Below are 16,128 nucleotides of genomic sequence, written 5' to 3'. Positions count from 1 at the left end.
TGCTGAGGAGTCAAACAACAGTACACAGTCATCATGAGGTAAAATGCCCAACAAAGAAATGAGGGAGATGTGAGAGCAGGGGCCGAAAATGGTGAAAAAATGCAGACAGAGGATGACCCCTGGCACAAGCTCTCAGTCTTTGGAGCAGTCCTCCAGACTCATGCCTCATATCTCACAGCAAAGTGGGGCATCCCACCCTCCCACGTGGCTTCAAGTGCCACCCTGTCCTCCAACGAAGACATTCAGATTCAATTAAAGGCAAACAAGCAAAATAATACAAAAGACAGAGCCAACTTTTGATCCCTGATTTAGAGATTTCCGGTGATCCTTTATGCAACTAGCATAAAAGACAGCTGAGAACAGTGAGATCAGCACAGCCTAGACAAAAGGGGTGCAGTAATAATCATTTTGCAGTGTAAGAATAAAAATGTGCTCAGCACAGGACACAGTAAAAAGAAAAGGCTCAATATATGGTAGCCAATATAGTATGTCTTTTAAAAAATAGGTGTTTCAGTAAAGAATTAGGTATTCTACTGTTTTTTCTACATAGAAAAGTCCCACTGAATGATGCTCACTTACCACAAGAAAGAACAAGAGGGGGCCGGGCGCGGTGGCTCACACCTGTAATTCCAGCACTTCGGGAGGCCGAGGCGGGCAGATCACGAGGTCAGGAGATCGAGACCATGCTGGCTAACACGGTGGAACACTGTCTCTACTAAAAAAATACAAAAACTTAGCCGGGCGTGATGGCGGCGCCTGTAGTCCCAGCTATTCCGGAGGCTGAGGCAGGAGAATGGCGGGAACCCGGGAGGCGGAGCTTGCGGTGAGCCGAGATGGCGCCGCTGCACTCCAGCCTGGGCGACAGAGCGAGGCTCCATCGCAGAAAAAAAAAAAAAAAAAAAAGAAACAACAAGAGGGAATAGAGAGTGACTGTGTGTTTGTATGTGTGTAATATCATATGATCAGTTGTAATCAATAATTGACAGCGTGCCTTGGGGTGTGTGTGTAATGAAATTGCACACAGTATTTTTCATGTATATTAGTGGAGTCGATGGAAAGAGACACTACAAACAGTTAAAAAAGAATCCTTATTGGACATAAATAAAGAAGGGATAAAGTTAGTTCATCTCCTCCTCCTCCCTTTCTAAAGGAAAAAGAGAAGACTCATAGCTAAATAGTGTGAGGTGAGAAATTCCTAAAGATTTAAAACATATGTATTGCATTTCATTGCACAGATCTAGAACCTTCTTTAAATCCAAATAAAATCATTTGTTTGGGTCTGATGCTTGTACGTAACCAGAAAAATACCTAAAATTGAGAACAAGTGTCACATACAGAGATCAAGTGATTCATTGGTTCAAGTCAAATATTAGAAGTAGTGAACTTTGTGTTTTCAGTTGACTTACAAATTATATATCTGCGTTTTTTCACACATTTATATGTGTTATAATATGTATATGTTGGATGAGTTTATTCACACATTTACAGCTTTCTATTTCCTGTATTACCTTAGACAAGTATGCATAAACAATTTGAACACTTAACTTCATTTAATTCATATTCCTGTGTGGCAAAGTAATTTGGTGTGATAGCATTTTTGTCGATTCTCTGTTTTGTATTGCCTTACTGTTACTACCAGACAGCTGTTGAAATTTCAGGCCAATGGTTGATATCCCTCCCCGATCTTCAAGAAATTAACATCTAGTTGCATAAACATTTATTAATAACAATGTGTGTTCTTGAGAGTACAGACTTTCATAACAAAAAAAGATGAACCAAACTGTTTCTACCTATGAGCTCTCTTTTACAGTTCTTGCTTCCTCTGTCAATTATTCCTTCTGCCTGTAGTCTACCTAGGTTGTGAGTAGGAGGGGAAGACGGAAAGAAATAGATAACCTCAACACTTGGTTGCTATGATGGGGTCTAAGGCTATTTCATTTTGTATACAGTTTACATTGCCCTCTTGGTTACCATAGAGATATTGTTAAATGTCATTCACAAGGTTGGGCTATATTAGTGCAAAGCCTGAGAGTAGCTGAAACACCAGGGGGGCATTACAGCGACCGTAGGGGAAAGGAATTCACTGGGACATCCGTATGTTCCAAGAGGAAACATAAGCAATGAGGCACTGAGCACGAAGAGCTGTAACTTGAGCCCACCTCTCCTGACCACTATATCACACTATTCTTTTAAAACACAGTTCAGGCTTCTGGGTAAAACAGTCTACACAGCATACATGAGGGCTAAACACCTCTCTCTGGTCCAGCAGAAATGAAAAGAAAAACCGTAAGTCATAAGTAAGCTTCTGAATGACATGTTGTTAGCATGAGCATATCTAACACAAAATACATTTTTTTAAATGTACATAAACATTGCTTTCTCTGCACGGTTTTTGCCAAGAGTTAAAATCCAGATGTAACACTTTATGGAGACAAAAACACTTACAGCTACTGTATTATAATTCCTCACACTACCGATTAAGAAATTCTGCCCTGAAGTATGAATGTTTCTCTGAAATTATCTACAAATCACCGTTAATAAGATAATAGGGCAGAAAAATTAGCAGGGAGTTCATTTGATTTTTTCCCCCCTAAAGGCTGGCTTTAGTTAGAAAATTTATCTACATTTCTATTCTAACACATTGTGAATGATAAATGAACTCTACTGCTTAAAGGACATGACATTGCTATGCTATTTTCTTTCATCAGAATATTCTACCTAGCAAAGTTCATAGCTCAGTGCTTGTCCCCTTATAAGGAATAGAGAGAGAAATGAAACTCACTACTCTGAAGACCTCAAGTTTAGGGCGTGACTCAAAAATAGTAAAAATAAATAGTCTGAGAGGCACAAGGCCAGCCAGAAAGCTGATTCACTGTTTTGGTCTCTATCAAGTCTGTCTGTTCCAGCTCATTCTACATAGGAAAAGCAATAAGGAAGCTATTTTACATTGCTTTCATCACCAGATTCAATGGCTTCAGGACCAGAGACAGTGAAAAGGCGTTTTTCTGGAAACTGAAAGCTGAACGTGAGAGGAAAACACATGACCCTTCATCGCTTCTCCCCAGATCTGTCTGCACTCTCTTCTGTATTATTTGAAGAACAGGCTTCTTATTCAGACAACCTGTATGATCCCCATAGCAATGGCTATAACCCTGATGGGTGACAAATGTTGAATTGGTATTGCTAAGGGGAGTGCTTCAGTCAGAGAGAGAAAAAAAAACCTTGCATTCTTTTATAGCTGTTACAAGAAAAGTCAATTTATTGTCACTGGTTACTTTTTGAACTTGAGGAACATGGTGGCTAACTCCCTCATTTTAGGTTAGAGATAAACACGTCAGCTAAGAACAGGGCAAAGTGAGAAACATTACGTTTATAGAAAAGAGAATATGAGAAAAGTTGACCCTCAGAGTTCAAGTGGTATAAAGTGGGAAACATTCTAGGAGAAATGTTTACAATTCAATTTATGGCTATTATGAGCTATGGTATTTCCTGAGTCGGCTATTTATTAAACGAAAACCTTATGCATCATGAGCTTTAGGTGTAAATCCTATTACAGATAATAGGGCAACTACTAGAATTCGTTTGCTAATATTAGAAAATGATAGCAAGAAACCTGTACTCATGTTTTCTAGAACATAAAAAATTGAAACAGCAAAATATTTATTTTTAAAAAGTCAACAAAGACAGTTCACTCATTTCTGATGTTGGTTAATAAACACGTCAGAGAAAAAACATTATAAGGCACATTATAAGAGTAAAATTTTGCAAATGCTTTGATTATTGAAACATTTAGCCAATAAAGAACTTCGTACAAGATGACATAACAATGAGAATGTTACTGACACAGAAATGAAAAGTCCTACAGTAAAAATCATTAGAATATTAGAATGTTCCATAAAGGTCCTCTATGCTGTGATATAACCCAACTGCTTTCCACTTTGGACTCTTAATATTTTATTTGTTTGCATGGGTTTTTGTAATTCCTACCTAGCAACATGCATTTATCGATCTTCTGGGTGGGGGAGAAGGGCACTTGACAGGGGCAATTAACTTACATTACATTGTTAAATCCTAACTTTAGACTGTGAAATCTAAAGAACCTATTAGCAAAATCAATCAATATAATGAAAATATGGCATATAATTAGTCCGTTCTTCCTCACTTTGCCACAGAGGTCAAAATGAAAAGTAAATGTGTTCTAGGTGTCAAATAATTTATTGTAATTTAAAAACCATACCTAATAAACAGTATATCTCTTCATATAGAACACATGCAAAATTAAGGAACTATAAACTAGAACATGAAATATCATGCTTCATGGTTCTACGTTGTGTTTTAATCAATAACTCTCACAGTACACGGATCATGTGAGTGCTAAGATATTAATAATGTCCATGCAATGGGAAAACCATTACAGATGACTTACAGTAATTTTCCTCAGCACGTATCAATATCAGCTGGCACTGCTGATTCTTTCAGGAAATCAAACTACTATTCTGTTTAGAAGTTAAAGTAAATAACACCTTTCACGCTTAGATGCTCAAGGCTTTATTTAAAAACAGTTTAAGGATGATGGTTAATATACAGTATAGGCTTGGCTGTAAAAATGTTTCTATTGCTTATCTCTCCTACTAAGTTTTTAATGAAAGAACTCATTTCTAATTAATCGCAAATAATCAGGCTAAAAACAAAAAACAAGCAGTCAGTATTAATATTAGGGAAAAATTAGTTCTTTTAGAAAAAGTAACAGATACTTTATGTCCCATAAGTGCATTATAATCTCTCAGTTATGAATCAATGATCTTAGACCTGTGTCCTGGTATTTAATTAACCGAGGAGCAAATTCATGAAGAAGTATTCTACTGAGCGGAGATACTTAATTTAGCTACTAAAAGTGTTCAGGTTTACAACGAAGGAGTAGCTTAGATATCAAAATTGGTTAGTGTGATTTCAAGTTACAAAATTGTGCCTAAAAAAAAATATTAATCGCCATGCTTCCTAGTCCATCATGTAGATGTGAATGTATGTGGAGAAGGTATTAGAGTTGAGATAAGGCACAATAATATTCATTTATAATCAAGCTCTATAATAGTATTGCAAAATAAACATTAGCAAAGGCAATTTTGCAAAAGCTTTTTATTGATTGAAATGATAGACATTTTCTGAAATGCTACAATTACCATTTCAGGGCTTCAGAAAGACTGAGGTACTGGCATTTAACAAGATACTTAGTGGACAAGAGATCACAAAATAAAACTTACACAAAATGAGACATGGATGAGTTCATACGTAATGGCTTTTATATTATCTTGGATATAATTCTTTATTTTATATCACTACTGCATATTTATTACATTATTTCTAAACACAAAACAAAGAAACAATCTTGGTACCTCATAATTTAGACCAAAAGATATCAGAACAAACAGAGCCACCAAATATCCACTATGTACATTTAACAGAAATAATCATACATGACAAATGATTCAAATTTGAATTTAAAAGGATCAAATAATTAGCCAGGAAAGCACAATGTTTTTAACATATTATATATAACACTTCCATTTGAGAATCCTAGCTGCTAAGATGACTCGAAAATATGGTCTAGGATTCCTAATATTTTAAACATATTCTCCCATCTACTTAAATAAAAGTTTGCTGTATTTGCATAAACCAATGTTGAATTTCAGACACCTGATGGTTTGGCTAGACAACTGTATTCTGAAAAGCATACATGTTATAAGCTGTGGGACAGTGATAACAAGAAAACAAAACACAAATCTGCATCTGATGGAGCTGAAATCAGGCCTCTTCAATTCAGCAGATCCATATTCTGAAGGATGAGGGCCACTCTGCTTGGAATGTACACCTACGTCAAAACAATTATGTCAATGCAATTGAAGAAAGTACCAAACGGCCTGTCATTACGTCAAAGAAACATAGGCATGATGCAGTCTCACATCTGCCTAAAGTTACAGTTACCTTTACAATTTTACAAGCTCTTAGAAGGCTCAATTTCACAGTTCCAACAGTTCTGGCAGCAACCTGACTACCATAAAGCAACCACCACTAGAGGGCTCCATACGACTTAATGAAAACCAATGCTCCTCACACAAGAATGATGTGAATGGCCCTGTTGCTGCCATGTTGAGGCTCTATCAGGTGGTGAGGGAAGGCTGCCCTACAGTTTGCAATGTTACTACTTCACTTAGATGAAGAAAAGCAATATACAAGGCACTGGTTTTGCATCAAGACACTTTTATTTTTAATCTTGTCTTTTTTTTTTTCCTTTCAAGAACAAAAACTGAAATGTAATATAAGGAATCCTAACTCTCAATTTAAACCAGTGAATAGGCTTGACACTGCACTTAAACTAGGATTCAGATTATCCCCATGGCGTGCACAGCCCTTACTCGCTCCTCCCTGCCTAAATCTGATATCCCAGCTCAGCTCCTTGTTTGCATCTTCACCCACTACGCTCCAGCTGCAGGAGCCTTTCAGTTCCTTGGACACAACAAACACTCCCCTTTTGTTGGATCTTTGCCTATGATGTGCCTTCTGCTGTAAACACTCTTTGCCTTGCTGGTTCCTTATCTCTTGGAAAAATCCCAGCTATGTGGAGAGGCTTTCCTTGACAACCCTAGATATGATAAGTCCTTCTTTTCCAATCATGGCAGCTTTTTCATTTCTTTCTGAACACAACACAATTTGTGAATGATTTTTCAAGTTTACCATCTGTTTCCCTCATTAGACTATGAGCTTTACAAAGGCAGAAGTCATACGTTTTATTTCTAACTCTCAGTTGGTGCCATTGAACAAGGCAGATGTTGATGTTGACTGAATTAAAAAAATGAACAATGGACAAAGGAATAATAGTGGATCAATAGGTGCGTATTTAACAAGGTATTCTCTAATATATCTGAAGTTTTTAAATAAACTTGAGAAGTGATTTGAACTGTTTAATGCTTATTTATATGCTAGTTCAAACAACATATCTAAGTATTAACAAAGCAAACAGTAAAAATAATATTGTAGATGGTTGTCATTGTGACAATCTCTCTTCATTTCTGACTTTGCTGATATTTTACTATTTTCAGTCACTTTATCTCTAAATGAAAGCTTGCCTGATGGTTTAAAAAAAAAAAAAAGCTTTCAGAGGTTAGAACCAGAATGAAGGTGCAAAGCAAACATGACTTTAGGAAAAAAATCAAATAGAACAGTTGATTTTCACTGAATGAGACTTGTATGTCCAATGCATCTCAACTCTACAAACGTTTTCTCTTAAGGTTTCACAATAAAGAACCCATACTACTCTTAAAAAAATCAGACATATTGATACAGTTGGTTAGTTTTTAACATCAAAAGTTAAAGCAGTTTTAAAATGGTGGCACTTAAATTTATATTTTGGATGTAATGGCTAGAGAACAGTTTTTCTAATCTTCAATTCAAAGTAATAGTGATTTAGGAAATGAAAGTCATCTGCAAAAGATTAACAAATGCCAGCAGTCGCTGTGTAGCTCAATGTCTCATGGTCTGTTTTGCAATACAGTATTTCCAAAAACATAAATATTACATCCATGTAGTCACTAAGTGTGAGAAAACCATGTATTTCAGTGCTACAAACTGTTTCCCTATAATTTACACATTGTATTTAATATCTCATAACTATCATACCACATCAGAATTTCACTGCTAATGCAATCCTTTCTATGCAATGTTTTCTCTTTGTCGTACGTAAGATGTTTATGAGACTGATTCAATAAAAGGAAGCTGGAGTTATCCACGAATAAAGCAGAACTATTACCAAAGATCCAGACAGACCCAGTCCAAAGGAGGGCACATTTCCATAATCAAGCTACAGAGAAAATGAACACAAACCAAAGCAAAGGAGAAAAAAAAAAAACAACAGCCTGATTCAACCCATTCCCTCCCTACATCTTAGCAAAACATGTACAAATTGAGAAAGTGACCTACCCTTCTAAAGGAGTTTCCCATGTACTTATTAGGGGGTCTAGTCTACATATTTATTTCCTTCCTTCCTTCCTTTCTTTTTTTTTTTTTTTTGTTTTTTGATGGAGTCTTACTCTGTCACCAGGCTGGAGTGCAGTGGTGTGATCTCAGCTCACTGCAATCTCCACCTCCCGGGTTCAAGCCATTCTCCTGTCTCAGCCTCCTGAGTAGCTGGGATTACAGGTACACAACACCACACTCAGCTAATTTTTGTATTTTTAGTAGAGATGAGGTTTCTCCATGTTGGCCAGGATGGTCTCAATCTCTTGACCTTGTGATCTGCCCGTCTCGGCCTCCCAAATTGCTGAGATTACAGGCGTGAGCCACCGCGGCTGGCCATAGTCTACATATTTCATTTTGGGGATCACAGTAACTGGATTTAACTAATCAGTGGGACAGAAGGTTACAATTTGAATGGTTCTGAATTGTTCTGCTATGAGTAATCTAAAAATGAAAACCAATCTAAACATTTCAGTAGAACCAGAAACTGGACAAAAGAATTTCAGTTCCCTCTACATTGAAAACATTTCTCTTATACAGTATTGTCCTACAATGCAAGTAAAAAGACTCTGATCAAAGTCCAAGGTTCCTGGGAAAGTTGCAATGAAATACATTAGTCAGGCCTAGGATAAATAATGACAGGTCTCTGTAAGTGCGTGTTATAGTGACATATCTCAGCTTTGGATCCTATGCAATTGTGATATCTACTGTTTCATTCATAACCTCATTATTTCATTAATGAAATATAATAATAATAACATAATGATAATTTAGAACCAGTCTTACTCTTTGATGTTTTGGCATTTTAGCTTGTCTGAATTGAAGAGGTTTTTTTTTTTCTTTTCTTTTTAGAAGGAGTTTCGCTCTTGTTACCGAGGCTGGAGTTCAATGGTGTGATCTTGGCTCACTGCAGCCTCCGCCTCCCAGGTTCAAGTGATTCTCCTGCTTCAGCCTCCCGAGTAGCTGGGGTTATGGGGATGCGCCACCACACCCAGCTAATTTTTTTTGTATTTTTAGTAGAGACGGGGTTTCTCCATGTTGGTAAGGCTGGTCTCGAACTCCCGACCTCAGCTGTTCCGCCTGCCTCGGCCTCCCAAAGTGTTGGGATTACAGGCGTGAGCCACTGCGCCCAGCCGAGAGATTTTTTTTTTAAAGGATGCCATAACAAAGTTCCAGGTTTGTCATATATGCACTGTAATATATTCCCATTGTGGCATTTAATGATTAAAAAATGCTTCAAGAATACTTACTAACTGATGCTGGTCTTTTTATGTAAGAAGGTTTATAATGACACTTCCGTCATACTTAGAGACCTCTTAATGCAATATGCTAAAAAAGTCCTTTGGTTCACAATTGTACAATATCATTAACAGAAACACTTTGTAATAACATACATCTATTTCACTGCAGCGTTAATTACCAGAGCGTGTTTCTATCGCTCCAGAGCCCTTGTGGTACAGGCAACATGGAAGAATTTCCCAAAGCCAGTGATTTTTCTTAACTATGGCTATTTATGGAATTTTGAGTTTTCTTCTGAGTATGTAAATCAATTTTCTTAGTGGTTAGGAAATTACTACTAATTATACCAGGGAACTTAAGATAATCAGAGCTAACCCTTATGATGAGACAATTACAGACATGAACAATTTGGGGTTTCTAAAATTTAGTCTAAGTATTGACTCTGTAATTCTCATTTTATCATTTTAATTCATAAAATAGTTTTGATTAATATGGCAAGAGAAAAGAAACATGAACACATTTCAGTAGATTTAAACACAATCATTTAAGTATATTTAAATATAAAAAGTACATTGACATACCTGTATATAGAAGCCACTTATTATGCATGATAATATGCATGCTGATAAACACATTTCCTATGCTCATTTATTAGCCTGTAAGCTCTAAACATTTTATACCTAGAATCACCTTAAGAACATGAGACAATGTAGTATACAGCCATGAGTTTCATTTTTTTCTAGCTATATTAATAGTCTGCTCTTCATAAAGAATCAGAATAGCACAGTACAATCCAATTCATTTATTAAGAGAGTCAAATGCATGCTAATCTACTCAGTTATTTTGACGACTTTAATGACTTAATTATTACACTAACCATGAGTGTGGCTAAAAAAATAACTGTTCACACAATGGTCTATTTTATGTCATTCAGGCAAAATGTTATTTTCCTCTAGGACTATATTTTCCTCTAGGACTAATAACTGACTTGCAAAATTTAATTAGACAATTTTTGAAAACACAGTGTCATTTAAAAAAAGAAAATTTTAAAATTAAAAAATATTTAATACTTTAAAGGGTAATTAAAAAAATTCTCTTAGAAATTGTTAAGTTTAGAAATAGCACATACACATATAATTCTGGTAGAATGAAAACATCATTCAGTGGGTCGGGCATGGTGGCTCACACCTGTGATCCCAGTACTTTGGGAGGCTGAGGCAGGTGGATCACCTGAGGTCAGGAGTTTGAGACCAGCCTGGCCAACATGATGAAATCTCGTTTCTACTAAAAATACAAAAATTAGCTGGGCATGGTGGTGTGCGGCTGTAATCCCAGCTATTCAGGAGGCCGAGGCAGGAAAACTGCTTGAACCTGGGAGGCAGAGGTTGCAGTGAGTCAAGATCGCCACTGCACTCCAGCCTGGGCAACAGAGTGAGACTCCATCTCACAAAAAACAAATAAAACATCATTCAATGAAAAAGTCATCAGATTCTTTCATAGTCTATATACACACTTTTTTTATAATAAAAATCACACAGTTTTTTGAAAAATAAAAGATGATATAAAATAATTTTAGTTTTCACATACATGCTTTAGTTCATAAAATACTTTTCTAAGAAAAAATAAATTTTATTCTTGTATTCTAATTCTCATTATTTTGCATTGGGGTTAGGAGAAAAGTGACGCTAGTATTTCTGTATAACATATACATTAAAAAAGTAAACTAAAAATCAAGATTTTCTTCCTTCTAAAAAACTATTTTCATAATTTTGAATACAGCAAAAGATATTTTCCAACTATTAAGTTGTATTAAAACTTACAACTGAGGGGCAATAAAAATGATACATCTATGCCAAATCCTATATTTAAATCAAGCCTACTTTTGAACCTCCAAATTTAGAATGACAGTAAATACATCTACTTCTTATTGATAAGAAGCCTAATTGCCAAAGTAATTAGTGCTAAACCTATTGCTTTATTCTCATTTTCAGCATCATCATTCAGTTACTGTAAAGAAATCTAATTCATTTAAGGCTCAATAATCTCTCTTCTCCCATTTGTGCCATGGAATTTGATTTTATGAATCAGAGGAGAGAAAGGAAGTCCCCTGCCTCCAGTGCACTGATTAACATACAGGTTAACATATGAAGTTCCTGTATCAGGAATCAAAATATAGAGAAATGATTATACTTAAATGGAGTTTCCAATAACTGCCAGTAAAGCACACTGGCGGAGCTCTGCCCTATTGCTTTTGGACATTTATGACATACTCTGACCTTAGCAAATACATTTCAATGGCGGTATGCATGCAGTTATCCCTGGCTTCACAGTTTCAGCTGAGGGAGCACACAGAGACAACGCTAGAGCGGTACCTGCTGATGCTGCTGCATGTATGGCTGTTTTAAGATTCCTTCGGGCTGTTTGTTGCAATCTTTGAAAACAGATTTGACACTTATTCAGCAGATCCTTTGGATTATTAAGCTTGCAAATTAAGCCTTAGCAAATGCTGTGTACTAGTTATGATGGGCAAAAATTTCATGGAAGAAGGAAAAGTTATATTTTGTTCTTCCTTCCTCCTTTTAGTCTGCGAGTATGGGAGGTATGAGTGATCTCACTGGAAGTGGTGTAAGACTGACAGCACTTATGATTATGTTCAAGCAACTCCACTGGATCCCAGCACATATGACTCAGTTTAATAAGGAGTTCCCTTATAATGAAGCATTATTAGAATAGGTACATTTGTTAATGTGATTTTTTTTCCTGACTCTTTGCTGATTAACTTCGGTAAAAAGAAAACCTGTTTGCCTAGATTTTCTGTATTTTACTCGTCTGTGTGGGCTCCCTTAATCTGACATTAAAACGAGTGATTCAAGATGGATTAAAGACTTATATGTTAGACCTAAAACCATTAAAATCCTACAAGAAAACCTAGGCAATACCATTCAGGACATAGGCGTGGGCAAGGACTTCATGTCTAAAACACCAAAAGCAATGGCAACAAAAGCCAAAATCGACAAATGGGATCTCATTAAACTAAAGAGCTTCTGCACAGCAAAAGAAACTACCATCAGAGTGAACAGGCAACCTACACAATGGGAGAAAATTTTTGCAACCTACTCATCTGACAAAGGGCTAATATCCAGAATCTACAATGAACTCAAACAAATTTACAAGAAAAAAACAAACAACCCCATCAAAAAGTGGGCAGAGGACATGAACAGACACTTCTCAAAAGAAGACATTTATGCAGCCAAAAAACACATGAAGAAATGCTCCTCATCACTGGCCATCAGAGAAATGCAAATCAAAACCACAGTGAGATACCATCTCACACCAGTTAGAATGGCCATCATTAAAAAATCAGGAAACAACAGGTGCTGGAGAGGATGTGGAGAAATAGGAACACTTTTACACTGTTGGTGGGACTGTAAACTAGTTCAACCATTGTGGAAGTCAGTGTGGCGATTCCTCAGGGATCTCGAACTAGAAATACCATTTGACCCAGCCATCCCATTACTGGGTATATACCCAAAGGACTATAAATCATGCACACGTATGTTTATTGCGGCACTATTCACAATAGCAAAGAGTTGGAACCAACCCAAATGTCCAACAACGATAGACTGGATTAAGAAAATGTGGCACATATACACCATGGAATACTATGCAGCCATAAAAAATGATGAGTTCGTGTCCTTTGTAGGGACATGGATGAAACTGGAAAACATCATTCTCAGTAAACTATCGCAAGGACAAAAAACCAAACACCGCATATTCTCACTCATAGGTGGGAATTGAACAATGAGAACTCATGGACACAGGAAGGGGAACATCACACTCCGGGGACTGTTGTGGGGTGGGGGGAGGGGGGAGGGACAGCATTAGGAGATACACCTAATGCTAAATGACGAGTTAATGGGTGCAGGAAATCAACATGACACATGGATACATATGTAACAAACCTGCACATTGTGCACATGTACCCTAAAACCCTAAAGTATAATAAAAAAACAAACAAACAAACAAAAAAAAAAACGAGTGATCTTATCATCTGGAGCCTAAAGGTGTATTTCAACGAGTGATTCCTGAAGCACTATAGTCACCGAAAACAAGATGCTGCTGCTGGGAAGAGAGAGCTAGCCCTTATCTCACAGCTGCACGTTAGATTAGAATTCTGTCGCAGGCAGTGGTCAGCTCTTGTCTGTTTCCTATGTCCTTACAGTGCTGTCCTCCTCTATGTATTACTGACACTTATGAGATATTCTTTATTCTACCTGATAATTTACAACTGCATTTTCCATATTGGTGAGATCAATTCAATTAGTGATTGAAAAGTAATCTCCCGATGTTGCTGCCATTGGTTGCTTGGCTTGTTTTAATTATGCCAGCATATCTTTACTCTCACAAAATTGAAAGGATGCCAAGATATTTTCTGCCCACCTCAAAAGAGTCTGAGCCGTCGCCTAAGATTATAATTTCCCCAAAGTTAGGAGAAGGTATTCTTAATTGTGTGTCCTCGAACACTTAGTATTTTGACATGTTTAAACTACTGAATAATAGTTGCCTATCCATGACAATAACAACTTTAAAATACATGTGCAATAGCATTTTACAGTTTCCAAAAAGCTTGGGCATGTTAAAGAGTTTCTGCTTCCTAAGAATCTCTTGCTATAGGGAAGATAATATCAATCATCTTCATTTTACAGGTGGGGGAAACTGCAGTGCAAAAAAAGTTAAATTACTCAATTTCTCAGTGAGTAAATGGCAGACTAGGGTCAGGATTCCAGGTCCTGTGCCGTGGGGTTTTGTGATCTTTTCACTATACCTTCAGGTTCTTCATAACAGAACCCTGTTGGGGTACACGGACATTTAGAAAAGCTGGCTATGTAAGAATTTTGCTGTCTGAGTCTTTCCAAGTCCTTTCAGTCTAGTTCCATCAGTGAAAGTTCAGTTTTATTGCAATCAGTTGCTCCTTCCCCATGACTCCCCTTTGTGAGCTGAATCATCTTTCCTAACCCCTAAGGGCATCTAATTCTTTTGATTATTTCAGAACTTTATGGTAATATTTGTGTTCACTTTCTTATTTTACATGTCAAAATCGAATGTTCTCAGACTACAGTAATAATTCCTTGAAGAATGTGATAGCACCCTTAAGCCCTCGCTCTTAAAAATACATATCTTTCTCCAATATCTAAAGCTGTATCAATGTCATCATCAACACACACCCATATGCACACACATACATTTAGGGCAACACCTAATTCTCATAAGACTTTCCATTGCACTTTCCTCACAACCCATAATCCAACAACTCACTCTTTGTAATCCCTGCTCTTTTCAATGATTTTATGCTATGATCTTTGGCATATCACTTTTACATATAATATGGCAGCTTACAAAGCGGAGTGCTGGCATCACTCTGAGAGGTGGGAAAACAGTAGAAAGATGGAAGACCTAGGGGTACCATAGGGATTCTCACGCCTGACTTCTATCTAAACTTTTGAAAAGTGAGAGAATTTAATGAAATAAGAACTTTGGTAACAGCTATGGTAAAGTCATGTATTTGTTAGGTACCTCCTAGAATTAGAAATGGTAAATGTGGTTTTGAACCTACTATATGGCCATAAATTCAATAATGAATTCCTCTGTATGTAGAAACTTACTAAATCCTACATATTTTAAAGAACTTAAACATAGTAGTTTAAAGCAACATTCTAACATTCTATGTGTGTGAACACCACAATGTAAAAATTAGTTATGTCATATAATGCTTCATTCAGTAATATAAAAAATCCAGAGAATTTTATAACTAGAATGAATTCAGTCTTCAATTTACTACATGAAAGAAAAGAAAGATATATTTTTCATTGACTCCTTTAACGTGTTTTAAATTAAACTTCATTTGCTAGTCAATAATGTAGAAATCTGCTTAATATAAAATGTTATGGAGAAAACAAGAACAGAAGGAAAGTGAACTGTTGCATAAAGAATAGCAATGTTCATAATTGAAAGAAAAATAAAAAAACTGCCTTCTGCTCATTTCTTGAGAAACAGTTTTGAATCCTATTAATATTTAATTTTTGCCAATTGTCCCCTAAATATCCTTTACTATTAGTTTTTCCAAAACCCAATTTTTACATACATTACATCTGGCCAAGCATAGTCCCCTCTCCCTAACCCCTTTCCTTCATGCTTTTATTCCATGTTGCTTATTTGAAGAGTTGTTTATTTGAACAAAAACATTACTATAAGAATAAAGGAGTACATTAAAATAGCAGGAAATATGTTGAGAAACTTACTTACCAAAAGAGAACAGGGACGCCCATTATGTTCAAAAGCCTCAGAAAAAAAGTCAGTGCTGTGGTCCAGTCTCTGATGCCCTCCATATTCCGCTGCATCTGAATCTAGCACAATTTTGAATGTACAGCTCTTAAGGAATTCACAACAGTTGAGGAGTTGAATGAGACATTGAAAATATGTGCTGAGAGAGCAATTTAAAAGTGTTGAGCAGTGTTACATCATAATTTGTGCTAAGAACTAATTTCTTCTTTTATAGTTTTATGTTTGAAAGGGGCTGTATAGGCTATCTACTGCACACACTCATGAGATCCCTGTTATACTTCCATCACGACTCATCAAGTGATCACCCAGCCTGGGACGAAACATACCTAATCTACTTTTCTCTTCAAGCAACCCATTCCACTTGTTATAAATTCTTCTCCATATTGAATAGAAATTTTGCTCCTTGAGATTATATTATTTCTACCAAGACAAGTCATAAAGAATAAGTTCAACATGTAGTCATCTTTTAAATATTTACTAATAGTTATACTATTTCCATGTGTCTGCTAGATATATTATTAAATACATACAGTCAGT

General features: G+C 36.4%; 1 protein-coding gene across 1 annotated transcript in view; it reads right to left on the bottom strand.

Annotated features, from left to right (window-relative positions):
- Nucleotides 1-5,121: 5,121 nt before the first annotated feature.
- GBE1 (1,4-alpha-glucan branching enzyme 1) overlaps nucleotides 5,122-16,128 on the bottom strand; it is a 282,806-nt gene continuing 271,799 nt past the window's right edge. Inside the window, exons 15-16 of the mRNA XM_055260356.2 lie at nucleotides 15,553-15,670; nucleotides 5,122-5,869 (exon numbers count right to left, since the gene is read on the bottom strand). Of these exons, the coding sequence (XP_055116331.2) occupies nucleotides 5,813-5,869; nucleotides 15,553-15,670 (175 nt within the window). The 3' untranslated portion in view covers nucleotides 5,122-5,812. The remainder of the gene's footprint in view (nucleotides 5,870-15,552; nucleotides 15,671-16,128) is intronic.

Source organism: Symphalangus syndactylus, chromosome 21, assembly GCF_028878055.3.
Source record: "Symphalangus syndactylus isolate Jambi chromosome 21, NHGRI_mSymSyn1-v2.1_pri, whole genome shotgun sequence".
Classification (NCBI taxonomy): domain Eukaryota; kingdom Metazoa; phylum Chordata; class Mammalia; order Primates; family Hylobatidae; genus Symphalangus; species Symphalangus syndactylus.
Note: the sequence above shows the minus strand (reverse complement) of the source record. Positions and strands in the feature narration are given on the sequence as shown.